This window comes from Rutilus rutilus, assembly GCF_951802725.1.
Source record: "Rutilus rutilus genome assembly, chromosome: 13".
Taxonomy (NCBI): domain Eukaryota; kingdom Metazoa; phylum Chordata; class Actinopteri; order Cypriniformes; family Leuciscidae; genus Rutilus; species Rutilus rutilus.
In genome coordinates, this window is record NC_140218.1 from 24,119,746 (window position 1) to 24,140,629 (window position 20,884).

At 40.0% G+C, this 20,884-nt stretch overlaps 2 protein-coding genes across 3 annotated transcripts; one reads left to right on the forward strand and one right to left on the reverse strand.

Moving 5' to 3' along the window:
• Nucleotides 1-682: 682 nt before the first annotated feature.
• On the reverse strand, nucleotides 683-11,282 carry naca (nascent polypeptide associated complex subunit alpha). 2 transcript variants are annotated; one of them, XM_084427865.1, is made up of 8 exons: nucleotides 11,219-11,282; nucleotides 10,291-10,366; nucleotides 2,843-2,928; nucleotides 1,918-1,995; nucleotides 1,670-1,816; nucleotides 1,283-1,411; nucleotides 1,025-1,147; nucleotides 683-803 (listed from the first exon to the last, which is right to left on the reverse strand). In XM_084427865.1, exons 2-8 carry the CDS (start codon nucleotides 10,358-10,360, stop codon nucleotides 789-791), a joined length of 648 nt encoding a protein of 215 aa, XP_084283991.1. In that variant the 5' UTR covers nucleotides 10,361-10,366; nucleotides 11,219-11,282; the 3' UTR covers nucleotides 683-788. The 2 variants fall into 2 exon arrangements, with proteins under 2 accessions (XP_084283991.1, XP_084283992.1); XM_084427866.1 differs by having other exon boundaries at nucleotides 11,113-11,233.
• tfip11 (tuftelin interacting protein 11) lies at nucleotides 11,266-20,857 on the forward strand. Its single transcript, XM_084427856.1, has 14 exons — nucleotides 11,266-11,362; nucleotides 12,479-12,688; nucleotides 12,810-12,969; nucleotides 13,420-13,573; nucleotides 13,691-13,818; nucleotides 15,609-15,764; nucleotides 15,854-16,045; nucleotides 17,119-17,433; nucleotides 18,387-18,493; nucleotides 18,568-18,736; nucleotides 18,841-19,084; nucleotides 19,165-19,307; nucleotides 20,095-20,260; nucleotides 20,354-20,857. Exons 2-14 carry the CDS (start codon nucleotides 12,483-12,485, stop codon nucleotides 20,713-20,715), a joined length of 2,502 nt encoding a protein of 833 aa, XP_084283982.1. The 5' UTR covers nucleotides 11,266-11,362; nucleotides 12,479-12,482; the 3' UTR covers nucleotides 20,716-20,857.
• The last annotated feature ends 27 nt before the right edge of the window (nucleotides 20,858-20,884 follow it).

Here is a 20,884-nt window from a genome sequence, read left to right on the forward strand (position 1 = left end):
AATGAAAAAGAATGCCTGGAAATCTATTTGTAATTAACTCAATGCAAGAATAATACAACAACTTCAGGCAAGACTGAATCATCAGCTTTATTACCTAGCTGTTTTGAGAAATCTGTGGTGGACATTACAATAGTTATTCAATACAGTGTTGTAGAAGAATAAACCTTTAAAAAAATATATAAAAAGCCGCTGACACCCGAAGAGAGGTTTAAGACTGGCAGTCCTGCAAATAAAGGTACTGGCCAATTGGATGAATTACTCAGATGTATAATTGAGAGCCGGCAACCTTTTAAGAACATACTAGATTACCATGATCTAATGGAGGAAGACTTAGAGCTACTCCAGGGCTAAACTGAGACTTAAATTAAATCAACCAGGAAGCAGGTTTAACTTCAGATTAACACACACTATGTATATATAAAAATATTGATCTTCACTGACATAGTCCAAGAAATCCATGTGTCTTCTTTAATCACAGTTTAATAAGCTGATTTCCAGGAGAAAGACAAGAGCTACTCCAGAACTTTTTCTTTAATCACAGCAAAGATCCATCCTCAGACAGAGATAGGAGCTAGTTCATACCTTTACTCAGTGCAAATAATGATTTGTGCTTCTCTGGACAAATTCACCACACAATGAAAATTTCCATCAACAGTATAAAATAAACAAAATACAACATAAATAATTTCTTCAATCCACTCCTTTATTTCTCTTGGGTATAAATTGTACAAACAATAATGTAGATCAAATCAGCAACATCTTATTGTGACCCAGTCCCTGATCTCCATCTACATCGTCAATTCCTGTGAAGAGAGGCAAAAAGATAAATTGAGTAAGACTGCTTCATATTATGACACAGCATTTAAAGCCTGAGCTCTTCTCAGGACAAATGAACTGGCTTCAGGACAAATTCAGAAGAACGAAAGTCATATGTTAATTCATCACAGAAGAGTTTTGAAATAGTAATACATAATTGTAAAATACAATTAACTGCATAAAGTGAGACGTTATCAGTTTAACTCACCATAATAGCATTGACAATGTCGTTATTGTTATTCTTTAGTGCACGCACAGCCTTCGCCCTCGATACATTGGCCTGTGACATGACCAGCTCAATGTCCTTGACCTCCACTCCGGTCTCATCAACCTGTAAATGGTAAATCAAATCACTCAATAAATGAGGACATAATTACTTTTCACATTTGCTGAATTCATCAGCACAAAGACCTTTCATGAAAGCAGTATTATTCTGTGTTAGAATCACAACAGTGTTGATGCACACCTCTTCCTCTTCGCTCTCCTCCTGTACTGTGGGCGTCTGTGTGTTTTCCTGGATGTTTGAAACGGCTTCTCCTTGAACCTTGAACTTCTCTGCAGCTGCTAACTGAGCTTGCTGTGACAGGTCTTCAATCTGAAAACAGCAGAAACAATCCAGATTTTAGTTTGTTTGTAAGCTTCATTGTGTTCCTCACACCATTGTGAAAGTTTCCCCTTTCAGGACAGAAAGTTTGGCTTCATCAGACTCAGAAGAACGAAAGTCAAACTGTTTAAATCATCATTGAGAGGTCACTTAAAGGTTGCCCTGTAGAATTGGTTTTCAACCAAAACAGGGCTGATATAGAGTGCACACCAAACTTACACAAGAAACCAATTTTTTTCTAATCTTTACCTTGGCCTCACCAAAGACAATGTAAGTATCTGAAGCTGGACTTTTGTAGACATCTGGTTTGGTGATGACAAAGAGAATGTTCTTGGACTTGCGAATGGTTACCCTGGTAACACCAGCAACTTGTCTCAACCCCAATTTGGACATGGCCTGGCAAAGTGAAGCAAGGGTACAGTTAAATAACATACGTGCATGCGTTCTTATTGAATTTGGTGTTATAATCAGATTAATTTGGTTTGAGGATGACCTACCTTTCTGGCTTTCTTCTCACTTCTGCTTTGTTTTGCTTTGCTGACAGGTTCCTCATCGATTTCAGCTGCAGCTGCAAGCTACAGAAAGGTAATGCAATTTCAGTTCATACCAATGTAAAATTTAAAAAGAACTGGTGTGAGAAAAAGCTGAGGGCAAATAATGCTACTGGTAGATAGGGCTGGACCCGAATATTCGTTTGGTGGGTTGGTATTCGATTTAGTACTCATTGCCCCCAGCAAAATCGCCCACGAGTGAACGTTAGCCAGCCTAATGTTACCTTGTTCTATTTAGCCTATTGCAGTTTTTTTTTATTCTATATAAGGGAATTCATTTAATTTTATTTAAACTGTTTGTTAATTGAAATGTGTGATGCTGTTATTGAAAGTATGCTACAGTGTTCTTTATTTATTACAGTTCGTTCATTTATTTTTTGTTCTTTTATTTAAATAGCCTACCTTACTGTGTCAGTAATTACTGTGCTGCTGGGAGTGATTTGTTTGTCAGAAAAATGTTGAGTTACCTTATTAAAAGTATTGCTCTTAACAGATCTGTGTGTTTTGTATCACTAGCGCAGTGTCCGTTCTCAGAGCATATAAGCCCTGCCCGCGTCTGGCTCGCGCTGTTCTGTAGTTTATTAATTCTGAATGTGTCGAGTGTCCATATTGCACTCCCTTGGGTCCGCAGCAATTGGATGAATGGTTCTCGAAATAATCAAAATGCAAACAGACACACAGAGATTCCTGCCTATATTAGAGAGAAGCATATGTTCAGCCCAGCCCAGCCCACCTCACCTCACCCCACCCGACCCGTTGATTACTACCAAAGCTTTGAATATTCGGTGTTGATTACTACTGAAGCCTCGAATCTCAAAAAAATGGTATTCGGACCAGCCCTACAGGTGGATGCCGTTGAAAATAATATTACCTGTGCCTGCTGTGTCTGTGTCTGTGCAGAGTCCTGCTCCTCAAGATCAGGAACAGATTCGTCACTGTCAGATTCAGTGCCAGACCCTAAAACATAGTACATTGATTTGCCATTAGACACACAGAACCCATTTTCACCAGAATACTGTTGAAATGATCAAAATAAATACTTTTACTTTACATTCTATCTTGCAGTGTGTTTTAAAGTATTTAAAGTAAATTCCAATTATACATGGAAACGCTGAACAATATCCATATTGATAAACTCAAAAAACAGCTACTGGCCCATGCTCCTACTTTCTGAAAAATCAACTTCACTCAAAGACTAAGGACAGATGATTTTCATATCCTGGAGTTATCAGGCTTACTTTCACTGATAATGTGATCCTAAAGCATTATGGGGGGGGGCAACATTATTTGGCAACAACAACAAACGCAGAAAGCAAAGACAGACAGAAAGAGATACCCTTGTCGTTCTTGATGACTGGTTCCAGTATGGATGGGGCTTTAAGTGGTTTGGGAACAGGTGCTGGCTCAACTTTAGGGGCAAGGAATGGCTCAACTTTAGGGGCAGGCGCAGAAGCCTCAACTTTAGGAGAAGGGGCAGGTTTGACTTTAGGGGAAGGGGCAGTAGCCTCAACTTTGGGGGCAGGCACAGGTTTAACTTTGGTGGCAGCAGCCTCTACTTTAGGGGCAGGCGCAGCAGCCTCTACCTTAGGGGAAGGGGCAGCAGCCTCAACTTTAGGGGCAGGCACAGGTTTAACTTTGGTGGCAGCAGCCTCTACTTTAGGGAGAGGAGCAGCAGCCTCCACTTTAGGGGCAGGCACAGCAGCCTCAACTTTGGGGGCAGGCACAGGTTTAACTTTGGTGGCAGCAGCCTCTACTTTAGGGAGAGGAGCAGCAGCCTCCACTTTAGGGGCAGGCACAGCAGCCTCAACTTTGGGGGCAGGCACAGGTTTAACTTTGGTGGCAGCAGCCTCAACTTTAGGGGCAGGCGCAGCAGCCACAACTTTAGGGGCAGGCGCAGGTTTCACTTTAGGGGAAGAGGCAGCAGCCTCAACTTTAGGGGCAGGCGCAGCAGCCTCAACTTTAGGGGCAGGCGCAGGTTTCACTTTAGGGGAAGAGGCAGCAGCCTCAACTTTGGGGGCAGGCACAGGTTTAACTTTAGGGGCAGCAGCCTCTACTTTAGGTGCAGGCGCAGCAGGTTTGACTTTAGGGGAAGGTGCAGCAGCCTCAACTTTAGGGGCAGGTGCAGGTTCAACTTTAGGGGAAGCAGCTGGCTCAACCTTAGAGTTAGGATCAGACTTAGTTTTAGGGGCAGGCTTAACTTTAACGGAAGGGGCAGCAGCCTCAACTTTAGCAGCAGGCTCTGCTTTAGGGGCCACCACCTCAGCTTTAGGAGCAGCAACGGGTTTAACTTTAGCAGCAGGAGCAGGCTCAACTTTAGGGGCCATCCCCTCAGCTTTAGGAGAGGCAACAGGTTTCACTTTAGCGGCAGGAGCAGGCTCAGCATTAGGGCTAGGGGTAGACTTAGCTTTAGGTGCAGGAGCAGCCTCTATCTTAGGGGCAGCCTCAGCTTTAGGTACAGGAGCTGCTTTCTGTACAGGAGTAGTCACTCCTTTAGGGGTGAGGATAGGTTCAACTTTAGGAACTGGCTTAGCTTTAGGAGCAACCTTTGCTTTGGGGGCAGGGCCAGATTCAACTTTACTGGAGGTGACAGGTTCAGCTTTAGGAGCTGTTGAGGTAACTACAGAAATTGCACTAGGTGGCATGGGGGGGAAAGCAGGCATTGCAAAAGGATTCTCAGGTGGTAAGAGAGGTGGGAGATCATCATCCTCAAATTCTGCAGGCACAACCCGAGGAGCAGGTTTTGATGGAGCATCAGTGGCTGGGTTCACATTTGGCACTTGGGCAGGGCCAGTCTTTGCGGCTGCTTTTGAAGGTGAAGTAGTCTTGGCTTCTGAAGCAGCAGGGGTTGCTACTTTTGGAGCTTCAGAGGCAAACTTGGGGGTTTCAGCCACTTTGGCTGGACAGTTGGCCACGGCTTCTGAAAATGACTTGGGTGCTGGGACAGCAGATTTGGAAGTCACTTTAAAGGCCACAGGAGCCACAGCAACTTTGGGAGAGACAGGGGAAGCATCAGCATCGGCTGCTGGTTTTGCTACCTCTGGAATTGGTACAGCAAGAGATGGCAGAGCTGCCACTGGTGCAGGCTCTTGAGCAGGCTTGGAGGCAGAGGGAGGCGCCTGCTCATGTTCGGCAGGTTTAAAATTCTTTGTTTTCTGTTGCTTCCCTTGTTTGCCAGCCTTTACCACCTTGGGAGCAGATTGCTCAGCTTTCAAAGCTACAGGAGAGTCAGCTGGAGGGAAGGCCAAAGGGGAACATGGAGGGGTAGCATGTGGGCCAGAGGCAGATTTAGGAGAGGTAGGGGAGCTTGAGGAGGCAGATAGAGAGGAGCGCTTCCTGCGTCCAGCAGGAACTGGCTTAGGAGTGGTGGCGTGAGAAGAGGACAGCTTGGGGTTAGTTTTGCCCTCTTTAGGTTTTGCCTGAGAGGGAGTAGGGGCCGCAGCAGCAGGTGTGGCTAATGGAAATAAAATGCTAGAGTGACTTTTTTGGCAATTAAAAAGTTGCATGATGTAAAACCGTCACATCCATGCTGGTTATAAGGGATGCTTTCAATTGTTCAAGTGTTAAACTGTTCCACAAAAACAATGGCTATTAAAGCAAAATCAAACACACCATGAAATCTGGTTAAGATTTGTTAAGACTTAAGGTATAAAAACCACTCAACTGCACATGCGTGAACCATCAGGCACTGGCAATGAACAACATCTAAAAACATTTTTATTAGGGATGCACCGAAATGAAAATTCTTGGCCGAAACCGAAAAAGAGGAAACCAAGGCCGAAAACCGAAAAACCGAAAGAAATTATGGCAATTATTGTTAGTACCATTGCATTTATGGCTATGACTGTGTACTAAGTTTACTAAAATCAAGGCATTGCAATTGCATAAATTAATATTAAAGTTTCAAAGAATAAATCCATTAAAATTTTATGCAAATATTTATTTAGCATTTGCAAAGTATAAAATTAAATGTTTAACTTGACCCCACTCATGTGTACATTAAATAATAATGTAAAAGCCTACTGGCCTGGAGAAAGGTTTAAAAATGAAATGTTCTCTCATAAAAACAAAGTGCATTTAGGTCAATACTGCCATAGCCCCAAATAATATCTGCAGTTATATGCTCATGGACGTGAGTTGCAAAAACCATAAACAGCTCAGGTAAACCTCTGAGAAATGACGGCTGCTCTGCACACACACGCAAAGGTCTCTCGCTCCCTCTCTCTGCCGCGCGCGCTACGTATGCGCGCTCATGCTCGCTCGCAATTCCGGGAGATTTAAACTAATTTGCGGGCATTAGGGAGCCGGTATCAATACGCGGGAGACTCCCGGAACTTCCGGAAGACTTGGGATGTCTGTGTTTTGAAAATCGCTGTCCGTGGGTCACTCTTAGATATATTTAAATACATCCACACCGCAGATATGTAATGTTGCTTCAGACAAGCACGTGCAGGTCGCGGTGTCTGCTGTTTGCGTCATCACAACATTTCGGCCGTATTGTTTCGGTGATAAAAGTCTTTCGGCCGAAAACCGAAAATGCACTTTTGGGCCATTTTCGGCCGAAAATTTTCGGTGGCCGAATATTCGGTGCATCCCTAATTTTTATTAAATTAACATTGTTCTCAGGCACATTTATTTACCATGAAGTGTCTTACAGACAAATATTCCAAATCTGAAAGGACAATCACCCAGTTAAAAGCAACTATAATATTGCCTACTCCAAGTCATATAGTCCTATGTCTATTTGCTCATTTAATTGTTTACTTTGTTTTATCATCATGGGAAATTTGAATAATTTCACAAGCAAAGATCAAGTTGGTGATGAAGAAAAATGCCATGTCGCATATCACGCATACAATTTGCAAACTTTGCACAAGAATTATGCTGGTGAAAGTGTCTAAAACCAGTTAATTATTCCATGAAGGTGAAAGCAAAAAATTGACCAAGCTTTTGGCATCTGACTTTCTCTTGTGGATTATACATTAATGATAGGGAAACAATGAGAAGAATCAATATTTCTTGTCTGCCTTGATTTGCATATTATTTTAGTAATATTATTATAAATAATAATTTGTAGCTGTATTTTTAGTGGCCTTTAAAGGTCCCATTCTATGTGATCCCATGTTTCAAACTTTAGTTAGTGTGTAATGTTGTTGTTAGAGTATAAATAATATCTGTAAAATTATAAAGCTCAAAATTCAATGCCAAGCGAGATATTTTATTTAACAGAAGTTGACTACAAAAAACGGCTGGATTGGACTACACCCCTCTACATCCTGCTTTAATGATGTCACTAGAACCGTAACCTCCGCCCACAGGAACACAGGCGTATTGATGGCGAAATGTCAACAGACGTGGTTGATGTTTATCTATAATCGGATACCGCAAAAGTTTAATTCGAAGTTGTTAGTTTGCTCTGTCCATTTCACCACGGACTGTTTTTCTAACCTGGGATAATATCAAGCAGACTTCTCTCAGCGTTTCATACTGACGAAGGGGACTATTTCAACTATATTCCAGCAAGCGGTAAGTAGTGATTTAATATGGAAGTAGCGATCACTCTTCACATCGTTCGTTTCTCTTAGTAGGATGAAAATAATCTTACTTAAACTGTGATTAATATACAGAAAGCGATCAAAGAACAATCCCTTTCCAATCGCCCAAGCTATCAATCACACAGCGCGAGTTTATCTGGACACTTGCCAAAACTCGTTATGAAATCAATGACGCTGTTACACTGCACAACGAAGCTCTTACTGTATTTATATGCCTCATGTTTGCATTGGTGAAATCATTAGTGATAATGCAGAAACTGCGTTGCAATGATAAGATCTTTCACGCGATCAACAGACTGTCATCTGCTCAGTGCTCATCACTGCAACCTTTTATGTGATGGTAATAGATCTAAATACTTAATAAACTTCTCATGATTCGTTAATCCAGATAGCTGTAATAGTAAAAACGTATAATAGCTGTAATAGTAAAAGTTTTCCAGATAGTTCCACATGTAATGCCAGATATTTCATATGCAAGCATGTCAGCCAATCACAGCAGAGGGCGTTTACACTGAAGTCTCACAGCAGACACGCCCCTTCAAACAGAGTGTTCAAACCAGGGAATGAAATCAGGCTAGGAAATATGCCTTTTATTTCTAAATTATAACAATTTTTGATCTAAAAAACATACTAACATTATAAGGGCACCCCTGGAAACCTTATAAAATAATAAAAATAATCCATGGAATGGGACCTTTAAATGTTTTGTTAATGTGCTATGGAAACGAAATGGATAACTGTCATTTTCGCCTTGCCTTAAACAACAACTGTATAATAATGTGTCTTTTATAAGAAGCACTCTTGACAATTTGTAAATAGATCACCTTCCAATTCAATCCTCAAGAGTCCTCAATCCTCATATGTCGGTGTCGACAGTCGGAGTTGTGGTTATGTGGTGATGTTATGAAATTAGGGAAGGCAAATTAATTGTAGGTCCTAATTTTAATTTGATAATACTAGTCGGATAACAACATTAACATTGTCTATCGGCACAACCCCAGTCAGGATATCAGGAAATATGTGAACTTTAGTCAAAGAATGTATTAAATACTTGGCTCCTGAATTAGTAATCTGAGGAGAAATAACATGAATACTACACATTCTGCCTAGTGAAAAACATAGAAAGATATTTAGTTCAACCTATCTTGTCTCCCCCTTGACAAAGATGCTTCTGTTATTCCTTGTAACAGATGCAAGCAATAATATTTGCGATTAGCGATATATATATACACGCGATTTGCGATAATTTTATGCGCAGCTTGTCAGTGGAGTGCGGCTGATTGGTAGTAAATACTGCCCCATTTGAACGCCAGAGGGCACTCTCACGCAAACACATTAAATATGCCCCGCCGCAGAAGTACAATAATGGCAATAAAGGCGCATCATTCCAGGAAATCCCTATCGCTGTAGCTGAATAAACAGAAGATTGAAATGCTTTGATTAAACATGACTTATAAATACATGACTGCCTTATTCTGTGTAAGAAGGCACATCATCTCACAGAAGGATGAGCTCAGCTGTCGTTATGAAGTGAGTTTAGAGTAAATGCATGTTATTAAATGTTGTCTGTTGTTGGACGAGGTTCATAAATGCTTCTCATGTTTTGGAAAGATGTTTGACGCGTGTTGTTTTTTCAAATGCAAGTTATAAGTGACTCAAACTCACAGTGCTTTCAGATGGAGCAGCGTTTACAGAGCCGTACATCAATGACAAACTGTGCATAAAAAAATTAATAATCGCAGCCTTTGCGATTTTAAAATCGCGATAAGCCATCTCGATTTAAGTGCGATTACATGGAAAGTGCGATTAATCGTTCAGCCCTAATTATAAGACTTCTTACATTGTATTCAGGGTTCTCCTCATGAAGATCTGCCAAATACATTCCTGAACACAATAAATCTCTCCAGAAAAAGAACAAAATACTTTCTATTCTAACACACACACAAAAAAAATAATCAGTTAAAAATGTTGAATAAATATTCAGGTTGAGATCACTCAAATTCAATGAAGTGTTAGGAAAACGTTCATGCAGTGTTGCGTTGCCCACATTCCATTAAAACATTTAAGGATGCATGTGCTTTCAATGTCAAACAAAACAAAAAGTACCATATTAAACAGTACTGTTGGGCAAGGCAGTCCTGGATCACTCTTATTTTTCAAAAACAATTGTTGTGTGTCAATACCTCATATAACCAATCACAAGCCTATATACTTAAATCATACACAGCAGGTATTTAAAGGTATTAATTATTTTAAAAAAAGGTTTTTTTATTTGTCTGTACAATGGAAGCCAATGGTTCCAGTGTTGTTTTAAGTTGCAATAACTCGAATTGTAGGGACAAATTATATCTTCTTTTGTGTTCCACAGAATAAAGTCAAACAGGTTTGGACCAACATGAAAATTGTCTGAACTCTCCCTTTTATAAAACTAGTGTATATAATGCAATACAGGGAGAGGCTCAAGCAAATTAACTTAAAAACCTCTAGGTGGAGAAAAGCTGACTCAAACTACATCCCCACCCAACAAAACAACATGACACCCCTTCAACGAGAGAAACTGGCTTTGTGAAGCCTCTACAACAGCTGGTAGAGTACCAGAAAAGAAACATGAAGGAAATCTGAAACAGGTGCAAAAATACCCTAAACAGACTGATCAACCTTCCAGTATCTGCCTTACATTTTACAAAGTGAAAAACAATATAGCTCCAGGACCCCTCACACAACTTTTTTTAGTGTCAGACATGCACATTTAAAGATAGTTACTAACCCGTCTCAGCCTGGGGCTGCTGCATCTCCTGCTCTGTAACAGGGACAGTTTCTGTGGCTTCGCCTGGCATTCTGGACTGCAACACAAATGAGAGATAATATAGCACATTATAATCTTTAGAAAGCCAATAAGAAGTTTTAGTCTGGGTCTTTGTGTTCATGTGGCTTTTACTATTCAAACTGAGCAGCGCACCAGGCCTCTTCCTGTAGGCCTCTGCTATCAGCTGAATTAAGCTGTGTTCACATTGAACAAGCATTGAGCTTACTTACATGATAAAACATTTCACAAGTCCACTGTACAGAAACGGTGAGCTTCACCGTTACATCAACACACATACATAGTATGGCCTATTTAGAATCATAACGACATAAAAACTTTGTTTTAGGTGCATGTGTAGTGATGATGCACATTTCACGTGTGTAACAGAGCAGCACTGTCACGCTGCTGTTGTGTATGAGTAACTTATAACCAAACGAAAACAAAACAACGTGGACAAAACGAGTTGAGCGTTCATAATGTAATGTTAACATAGCACGTGTATCTCTGTTTTTAAACGATTTAATACGCGAGATCAACCTTCAAATCAGTGATTACTGTCCCACACAATGGAAATTATTTTAGCTATTACATTACAGACGGCTCACAAACATTGCTGTATTTGTTTATAATAATACATTTCACACGATTTAACCGTTTCGTTTGATACAAAGCAGTCCTCGCATAAAGCGAGCTGCGGTGCGTCTCGCTCCCCCATTTTGAACAGTCTGCCGGTTGTTTTCAAGATATTTCCCCAATAAAGAAGTCAAACAAAGACATATTTACCGTTTAGTACAGAGGAACACTAAAGCATCAATACAAGTAGTAAATGAGAGGCCAAAAGCACGAATGCAACGTTGGATGACAGTAGATGTAACACAGAAGTACTCACTAGATCAGGGCACAGGATCCAAGATGGCTGTAAGAGAGGGTTTCTGACCTCTGCGTCGCTCTGATGTCACAGCTCTGCTTCCGGCTTCAACAGGAAGTTGCTTTTGGATGCACTCTTGCTGGCAGTGAGGAACCGCATTTTCGGGTAAAATAAAAATATATTTATGTGTTATGTCTGTTATTTCTATACAATGTGTTTATTTCTTATTTGGCAAAAGTCACAAAAATGCTTTGAAGGAAGGCAGGTGTTTTTGTTTACATTATAAATAGCATTGCTAAGCTAACTAACCTGAATGTTTTTTGATAACGATTGCGTGGCGTTCTAGTAATATTAGGGTCAAAATATTATTCGGATTCACCTAACGTTATATGTAAACTTTTCCCTTCAATCGTTTAGACTCCACGAACCCCCAAATATCATCTTCCTCTTGCGAGGGACACACATCCTAAAATTTTAAGAGGCAGCTCGACATTTTCATATGTATAAGTTAATTTTTTATTATACTATTATTATACCTTTATTTAACCAGGAGAGAACCTCACTGAGATTAAAATCTCTTTTACAGGAGTGTCTGTAACAGATTGTTACGAGGTACATGCAGATTGTAATAAGACTGTGAACGCAATGAATAGTTACCTGCTACTTTTTGCTTAAGCATACCACAAAGATAAGATGGTAAAACACCCAAAATTGCTTTGTATATCAATAAGTACCAATGCATTTTCCTTCGTACAGCAAGAGAAGACCAAGAAACTCTGTATAATGCACAATGATGTGTAGAAAATGTACAATTCGTAATAAATCTTATGGCACCATGATACACAGCATCTAGGGAGGCAAGAATATAAGAGGGAGCATGCTGATACACTACGTCCCCATAATCAAGAATCGGCAAGAAAGTCGCAGACACAAGCGTCTTCCTTGCATTAAATGAAAAGCAAGACTTATTTCTAAAATAAAATCCTAACTTCTTCTTAAATTTTTGTTTCAAATAATTAATGTGTGAATACGGCTAAATATTGCATTATAAGTATGTGAGTATATAGTTACTATATTCAATTTTTCTACTCTCTATAATACTGGTAGTTGTGTTATGTATTTATTTAAATATTTTATTTTATTTGATTAATCTTTACATTCGTTACACTGTTTTTTTTCTAAACTTCTCCATGACCCTCCTAGTACTCTCTAATTAATGTTATTCCTCCTCCCCAGTTTGTTAACCCACTGGCCTTAAACATTCTTATTTCATCCCAACAGAGATATGTCTATGTCCCATTTGTATGGGCGTAGAGGTGAGGAGGAGGAGGATGGTGTGGAAATTGAAAAGTTTGAGGTGACTGAGTGGGACTTGGCCAATGAGTTCAACCCAGACAGACGCAGACACAGACAGACTAAAGAAGAAGCGACTTATGGGATTTGGGCAGAGCATGACTCTGATGATGAGCGGCCCAGCTTTGGGGGGAAAAGGTATGTTGTTGTTGATAATGTTTCAACTGTCAAATTGCTAGAGACCTTGTTGACTATGAATATCATTTTATTTGTCATATAATAAATTCAGCATTCAGTATTGATATTTGTATCCACACAGAGCGAAAGACTATACAGCTCCTGTGAACTTTGTGAGCGGTGGCATACGAAAGACTGCAGCTGAGGAGAAAGTGGAGAAGGAGGGTTCAGATGACTCCAATGACAGTGGAGATGCACCTCCTCCTCCACCTCGCACTGCAGTTCCCAAAAAGCTCCAAACGGTATGTTGAGATGCCTACAAAAGTTACACAACAACAGCATCTTTATCTTGAATATTGGGTCCAAATATGTTTTCATACACTACCATTCGAAAGTCTTTTATGCTCATCAAGCCTGCATTTATTTGTTAAAAAAATACAGTAAAATACAGTAATATTGTTAAATATTATTTTATTTTGATATATTTTGTGATGCACAGCTGAATTTTCATCAACCATTACTCCAGTCTTCAGTGTCACATGATCCTACAGAAATCTGATTTGGTTCTCAAGAAACATTTCTTATTCAGCATTTATTTGAAATGTATATATTTTTTGTAACATTATGAATGTCTTTACTGTCACTTTTGATCAATTTAATATGTCCTTGCTGAAGTATTTATATCTTTCAAAAGAGTCTTACTGAACCCAAAGCTTTGAACAGTATAGTAAATGTCTTTGAATTCTTTTTAGGGTGGGAGCTTTAAGACATCCCAGAGGTTTGCAGGCGGTATTAGAACAGGGCAGGACCTGGGATCCTGGGAGAAACACACACGAGGCATTGGTCAAAAACTGCTGCAGAAGATGGGTTACGTTCCAGGAAAAGGATTGGGCAAAAATGCTCAGGGTAAAATATTTCAGTCCTTAATTTCATACCACAGTATTCTGTTTTTAGTGTATGTAGCTTATTGTGAATTATGTTATGCATTGTGTGCTTACATAATGTGAATATCTTTGTCTGCAGGTATTGTGAATCCTATTGAAGCTAAGCTGCGGAAGGGGAAGGGAGCAGTTGGCGCATATGGTAATGAGAGGACCCAGCAGTCCCTGCAGGATTTCCCTGTTATAGACTCTGAGGAAGAGGAGGAGCAAGTAAGTCTACACTACAAAACGAGTGGGTTTTGGTGCTGTCTGGCCAATATATACTAGGCTTGCTGTGATAAGTCGGTGTTACACGGTGTTCAGCCGGACTACGATTACATCACTTGCCCATAGAGGCACAGCCCCCCGCTGTCATTTAGATTTTTTCATCGTAATAAAAGTAATTTAGTTCACTTTGAGAAAAGACACTACAATTAAAAACTGAACGTGTCTGCTCAATTCAGCTTGAGCCGAATGAGAGTCGCAGTATAAATCAGCAGCAAGAGGCAAATTTCATTTAATTTCATTGTTAGGCGAGCTGACTGACAAGACGATGGCGGAAGATTTGGTTTCAAAGCGATATGTAAAAGCACCTATTTGGCAATATTTTGTCATTGTACTGTTTTGTTGTTGTTTTTCATTAAGAATAATAATGAACCCACCATTCAAGCAGTTGCTGCCCCTGAATTGCTGATAATTCGAAAGCGAACGTAAAATGCTCAGTCACACGGGCAATCATAAGCAATAACGAAGTAACCAGTGCCTAACCTGACAGTGAGTGTAATACAAAAGTTTGAGACGCCGTATTATTTTAGACAAATGCTCTTCATTTTAATGATAGTGACTGCACCACCCTGGATCAGGCATTTTATTCTTTAAAGGGACAATGTGTAGTTTTTTAGGTATTTTATTATCTAAAATCAATATTTTTATTCTTAAATATGTCCTCAATGGTGTACAAATACCTCTGCCAATGATCTGACTTATCCTCGTAAACGAAGAATTTATTATCTTTATATACATGGGACGGGTAGGTCCACGGAGGCTTCCATGTAGTTCCGCCATCTTGAAAAACTATAACAGCAGAGAGGGACAAATAGTACTAGGCCAACGCGTTTCCACAACGCGTTTTCGTTCAGAGCCAGCGTCACGTGACTGAAACCAGCAGAAGCGGAGGAGCAGAGCAGTGAGAGGCGCTTGTCACTGCCCCGGCAAGTTTAAAAGGCTGCACTGTATGGTTAGTCACAGGATAAGGAGTCCTCGTCGTCGAAAAAGTCCAAAGTAGACCGTAAAAACGAAACGTGACCGGAGATTACAAAAAACAAGGGTTAATGTCGGGATAGCTTTTTCCAGGTGGAAAGAGCTAATGCAGGAGAAAGCTTTCAAAAGAGACGCTGAAGTTGCCTGCTTTATTCTCGACAGGTAAGTCAATGTTACGGTCTTAATTACAAGCTTTTTTTCATTGCTTGGTTGTGTACTTTATTATAGACAGACAGTATAACTCGATGAAGTGCTATTAAAAGACATCCTGTCATAGTTTTATGGTACGTAACGCTACCGTAGATGCAACACGCATTTGAAAAAGCGAGGCGCTGGAGAGCAGTATTCGTTTGAATGCAAAATACAATTTCACCACTAGATGGGAGAAATTCCTACACATTGTCCCTTTAAATACAACAATTAAAAATACTATTATTTGTATAACTTTATTAAAAATCATAAACTGCACTATTTAAACAAAACTGCAAAAACCTCCAAAAAATGTTAATAGTATAATTTATTGGCTTTATGACATGGCTATGTTTTGATTGCTATCAAATTCTTGATCTCAGTAGTCAAATTCTCCATTACTGTTGTTTAATAGATCCACATATCCAGTCAAGCAATTTCAATGACCTAAAGCAATACTCCATAGTTTTCTCTTTTGGTCAGTAAACAGTTCAACGGTAGGTCCACAAACCTCAAACTGTTTTACTAGCACTGCTTCAATTTTCCTTTTATTCTTAATTCCATCTTTGCAGGATTTTCAGAGAGAGTTGGGGCAATGGCGTAAAGACCCGGGAACGACAAAGAAAAAGCCCAGATATTCTTACAAGTCTGTGGAAGAGCTGAAAGCTCATGGCAAACTGGCCAACAAGAGCATGAGCAGACCTGCTGGAGAACTTGCTCAGGTCAAGGTGAGAGCCCAAAACAATTAGAATAATGCATAATAACCATTTAAATATATCCCAGAGTAAACAATGAACGCATCCCTCATGTGTTCCAGGTGATCGATATGACGGGCAGAGAGCAGAAGGTGTATCATAGCTACAGTCATATGAGTCAGAAGCACAGTGTTCCTGAGGAGGCCCCTTTGAGCGTAACCGCGCGAGAGCAGAAGAGCACTGGCTTCGCTCTCCCGGAGCTGGAACACAACCTCAAACTGCTCATTGAGCTCACAGAGCAAGACATCCTACAGGTAAAGCACTCATACACCTGCACTAAACTGACAGTAAATTAGCAAAAAGTAAAATGTAGGTAAAATTAAAATGATATAATGTTAATCATAAAATCGTATGCAATATAAATAATTAATATTTTAAACGTTTTTAGTATTTGTAAATGTCCATTTCATGTGGTGTACCACTTGGGTGCTCCTTTGTGACAGAATTTCAGAGCTGTAGTGTAGGAGAAAAAAGATTAATAATTTTCTATATTTTTTTCTCATAGTAGGACATTCAGTCTAACCCTTCATACTTTACTTATGTTTAATCACGTAATTCACTTAAAGGTGCAGTAAGCCATTTCTAAGAAACACTGTTGATATTTGAAATCAACCCAAACAAACACATCCCTCCCCAAAATTCACGAACACGCAATGCAAGAGTGAGCAATGAGGTGAAGTAAAATAATGCTTTGAGAAAAATAAAGCGAAGATGATGAACAAATGACAAGAAAGAACAAAAAATGTACATTGAACAGTACACAAGTGTATATACAAGCAAGGTTGGTTGTGGGTCGCCAGCGGCACACCAGCTCCAGACAAACAATGACACTCACAACTGTCCTGTTACTATAGTTAACATTACAACAACAGCATCTCTTAGTTCTGTGAAACAACGCAACCTCTGCATCCATTTTCAGGCCTTTCTGCTTGGGTCTCTCCAGCGCTGGAAAGATTTTCTCAAATTAACGCAGGTCTTAAAGCTCTTGTCTGATCATAACCTTCTTTTTTCCAGTGATATTCCTCTGACCTTTTCTCTTTTGTAATGTCTCTCAGCCATCTCTCCTTCTACAGACTTCAAATCTCCCTCTTGCTCACTCTCCCTCCTCCCCCATCATGAGTGTAAACGCCCCCTACTGCTGATTGGCTACAGATGTGATGTGCTGCTCGGTCCGATCCACTTTCAACAGCTTTTCTCAGAAATCGCTTACTGCACCTTTAATAATAAATTCTTGTTTTGGTCAATGACGGATACATAGAGGCAGTTTTTTATTGAAGAAAATTCCTGTCCGCTTATTTCACCTGATTGGTTTGTGTTGTGTGTGTAGAGTGCACGACGTCTGCAGCATGAGAAGGACACTGTGGTGACCCTGACCCATGAGAGCGACGCCCTGCAGATCCGGCTGGCAGAGGAGGAAGAGTCTCTTGGTCGGCTAGAGCAGGTGATGAACCTGGTGGAGAGCTTTGAAGCAGGCGATACGGAGGGAAGCTCTGCGCTCAGCCTTCAGGAGTGTGCAAAGGTCTTCCAGCAGCTGCAGACAGAGTTCTATCAGGAGTATAAGACTTTGGGTTTGGGAGATCTAGCTGTGTCTGTTGTGCATCCTCTATTGAAAGAGAAGCTTCGCAGCTGGGATCCACTGAAGGTAAACATTTTTTTTATTAAGCAGCATATTAGAATATTTCTGAAAGATCACGTGGCACTTAAGATAGGAGTAATGAAGCTGAAAATTCACCTTTGCAATCACAGGAATAAATTACATTTGAAAATAGATTCAAATAGAAAACAATTGTAACAATATTTCACAATATTGCTGTTTTAACTGTATTTTTGATCAAATAGATGCAGCCTTGGTGAGCATAAGGGACTTTTTCTAAAATAAATAATCGTACCGACCCCAAACCTTTGACCTGTAGTGTATATGAAGTGTATACAGGGAATGCCTGCTTAGATATTTCTTTATTCATGATCTTATTATTGTGTTCACCTTGTGTGTAAGCTCTGAACTTATTTACACTCTCTGGGCCTCATTTGTGAAACAAACGTACGACAGAAAACTGGGCGTATGGCCATTTCCACTTAAAACTTGACATTTATCAATATGGACATAAGCGGTGGCTATGATCAAATCATTAATATATAGTTTAGCAACCAAATGTTACATGGCAAATATGGCAACAGGTGAATCCATTAGCCTATGTTGTTCATAATGAATGCCATTATAGCTTAATTTGTTTTATTTTATTGTTTAATATATAATTTTTTCATTCTTGTTCTGTTCTGAATACTGTTCAATTTTAAGATTTTGTTGTTGAGTGAGGGGAAAATAGCCTAGTTTATAGTTTTTATGCTTGTAAATGTTTTGTTTTACTTACCGATATTTAAGGCTTCTAATGAATTTTTATGGGCTATTCAAATGACGATTGTTTTCAGCTGCCACATTTATCAACGTACTATCATTCGTACGATGGGATTGGCAGCATACGAGTGTTTCATAAATCACACGTGAACCCTGTCGTAAGATGATTTCTGTGCTCGGATCTGTGCTCGTTTCTACGTCAGATTGATAAATGAGGCCCATTCTCTGTTTATCTATAGGACTGTTCAGATGGTTTAGAGGAAGTCGGTCAATGGAGGGCCATTCTTGAAAGCACACAATCTCTTCACGGTGGACCAGACACTTCTAACATGGACGCCTATCACAGGTAAACTATTTCCGAGAGTATGCATGCGGTGTGTCTCTGGAAGCAGATGACTTGAGCTGGAGTTTTTTGTGCAGGTTGATATGGGAAGTGTGGGTTCCAGTCATGAGGACCTGTGTGTCTCAGTGGCAGCCCAGAAATGTGGGGCCCATGGTGGACTGTGTGGAATGCTGGGCTCCTGTATTACCGCTGTGGATTCTGGACAATGTTTTGGAGCAGCTTATTTTCCCACGACTACAGAGAGAGGTTTGTGCTGAATATATTGACCAATGCGTACTGTAATTCTTTTTTGGTAAACGCAAGTATGGGTGTCCATGCAAGATGTAACTTCTCTGTCTGTTTTGGGATAGGTGGACAACTGGAACCCACTGACCGACACAGTGCCAATCCATTCATGGATTCATCCCTGGCTACCCCTGATGCAAACCCGTCTTGAGCCGCTGTACGCCCCCATCCGCAGCAAACTAGCTCATGCTTTGCAGCGCTGGCACCCCAGCGACTCCTCTGCCAGACTCATTCTGCAACCCTGGAGAGAGGTCTTCACACCTGGGGCCTGGGAGGCCTTCATGGTCAAAAATATCGTCCCCAAACTGGGTATGCACTTATCTGCTAGATTTTCAGTGTCAGACTTTTGGAGTCTGAGGGTCTCTGAAGGTTTTGCTACTGTGTTGCAGCTCTTTGTTTAGGAGAGCTGGTGGTGAATCCTCATCAGCAACTGCTGGAGCCGTTCAACTGGGTGATGGACTGGGAGGGGATGCTCTCTGTCTCCTCCATGGTTGGATTGCTGGATAAGAATTTCTTCCCCAAATGGCTACAGGTCAGTCCAATAGTCTTTTAGAATCAGTCAAAAGAATACAGAAGTGTGTCATCTGGGCAATAAAATAAAATAAAGTACACTTTTGCTTTTTGGAATTTTAAGTGTGAACAGACCACTCACTATTTATACTACAAAATGCCATACAATAGTGCATAAGTACTCAAATTGCGGTGCACCTTTTGCTTTCTTTTTATCAACTTATTTTATGAAAAGCAATTGGCCAGTGCTTTAAAAAAATCTAAATTAAATTGCATTTAAAAATTAAATTAATTTTGTTACATTTAACTAATTAACATCACAAAAGAGACATGGTAAAGGAAAAAAATGAGATTGGAGGAAAAATTGTCAAATATGCTTTTGCGTTCCCCTTAAAAACTTTGTGTTCACTCGCAAAGAACACAAGTGTCTTGGGGGAACATCAAGGTTTTGTGAGTGTACGCAAAGTTTCTCATGGAAATGCAAATCTTTTGCAATAGAACACAAAAGCATTGAAATATTTTTTTTTAATCAGTATGTCCCTTTAGGGTCTCCATTTTAAACATGAATTAAATATTTTATATTTTAAATATTTAAAGTTTAAAATGTGATCTTTTTATTTATTATTTCACTGTTACATTGAACGACATTAATTCATACATGAATTATTTTGTTACATATTTTATTTATTATAAATTACAAGTTTATGTACTTTTTATTTATTAATTAAAACTATTTCTTCATTTTACGTTTAAGTGGCACTCCTACATCTGAATGAAGTACTAAAAGTTTCTTTTGTTTCCTGTTGCAGGTGTTGTGTTCCTGGCTCAGCAACAACCCGAACTATGAGGAGATCACTAAATGGTATCTTGGCTGGAAGAGCTTATTCTCAGAGAACCTGCTCAGTCACCCATTGGTCAAAGAAAAACTCAACGAGGCCCTTGATATTATGAATCGTGCCGTTGCCTCTGGACTAGGTCAGTCACGCTCTAGAAGTCCACTAAACATATTTATAGCTTTGTACAGGTGTCTCATTTTACCTTCAACTTCACCTATGTCTTTTGTTGCAGGTGGGTATATGCAACCTGGTGCAAGAGAGAACATTGCATATCTGATTCAGACGGAGAGAAGGAAAGATTTCCAGTGCGAGCCTCTGCCTGAGCGCCGTGAAGTGGAGAATTCTGCCACACGTCCACCAGGCACCGCAGCGGTACCAACAGCTGTGCCTACCAACTTTAAAGATCTAGTCCAGGCCAAGGCTGAGGAGAACGGCATCGTCTTCATGCCACTGGTAGCCAAACGTCATATGGGAAAACAGTTGTTCACTTTTGGCAGAATAGTCATCTACATTGAGCGTGGAGTGGTCTTCGTCCAAGGCGAGAAAACCTGGGTTCCAACATCACTACAGAGTCTAATTGACATGGCCAAATGAGACTGATGGTTGGTCAAAGACAAGCCATTTACATTTTGCTGTCTAGTCTGCTTCCACACAGCTTTTAAAACTGTATCTTGTCTATCAGTGTTGTTTTATAACATAGAAGAAATGCTTTTGAATAAATTTGTGCTTGAATTAACATCATTCTTGATTGTGTTGTACTCAG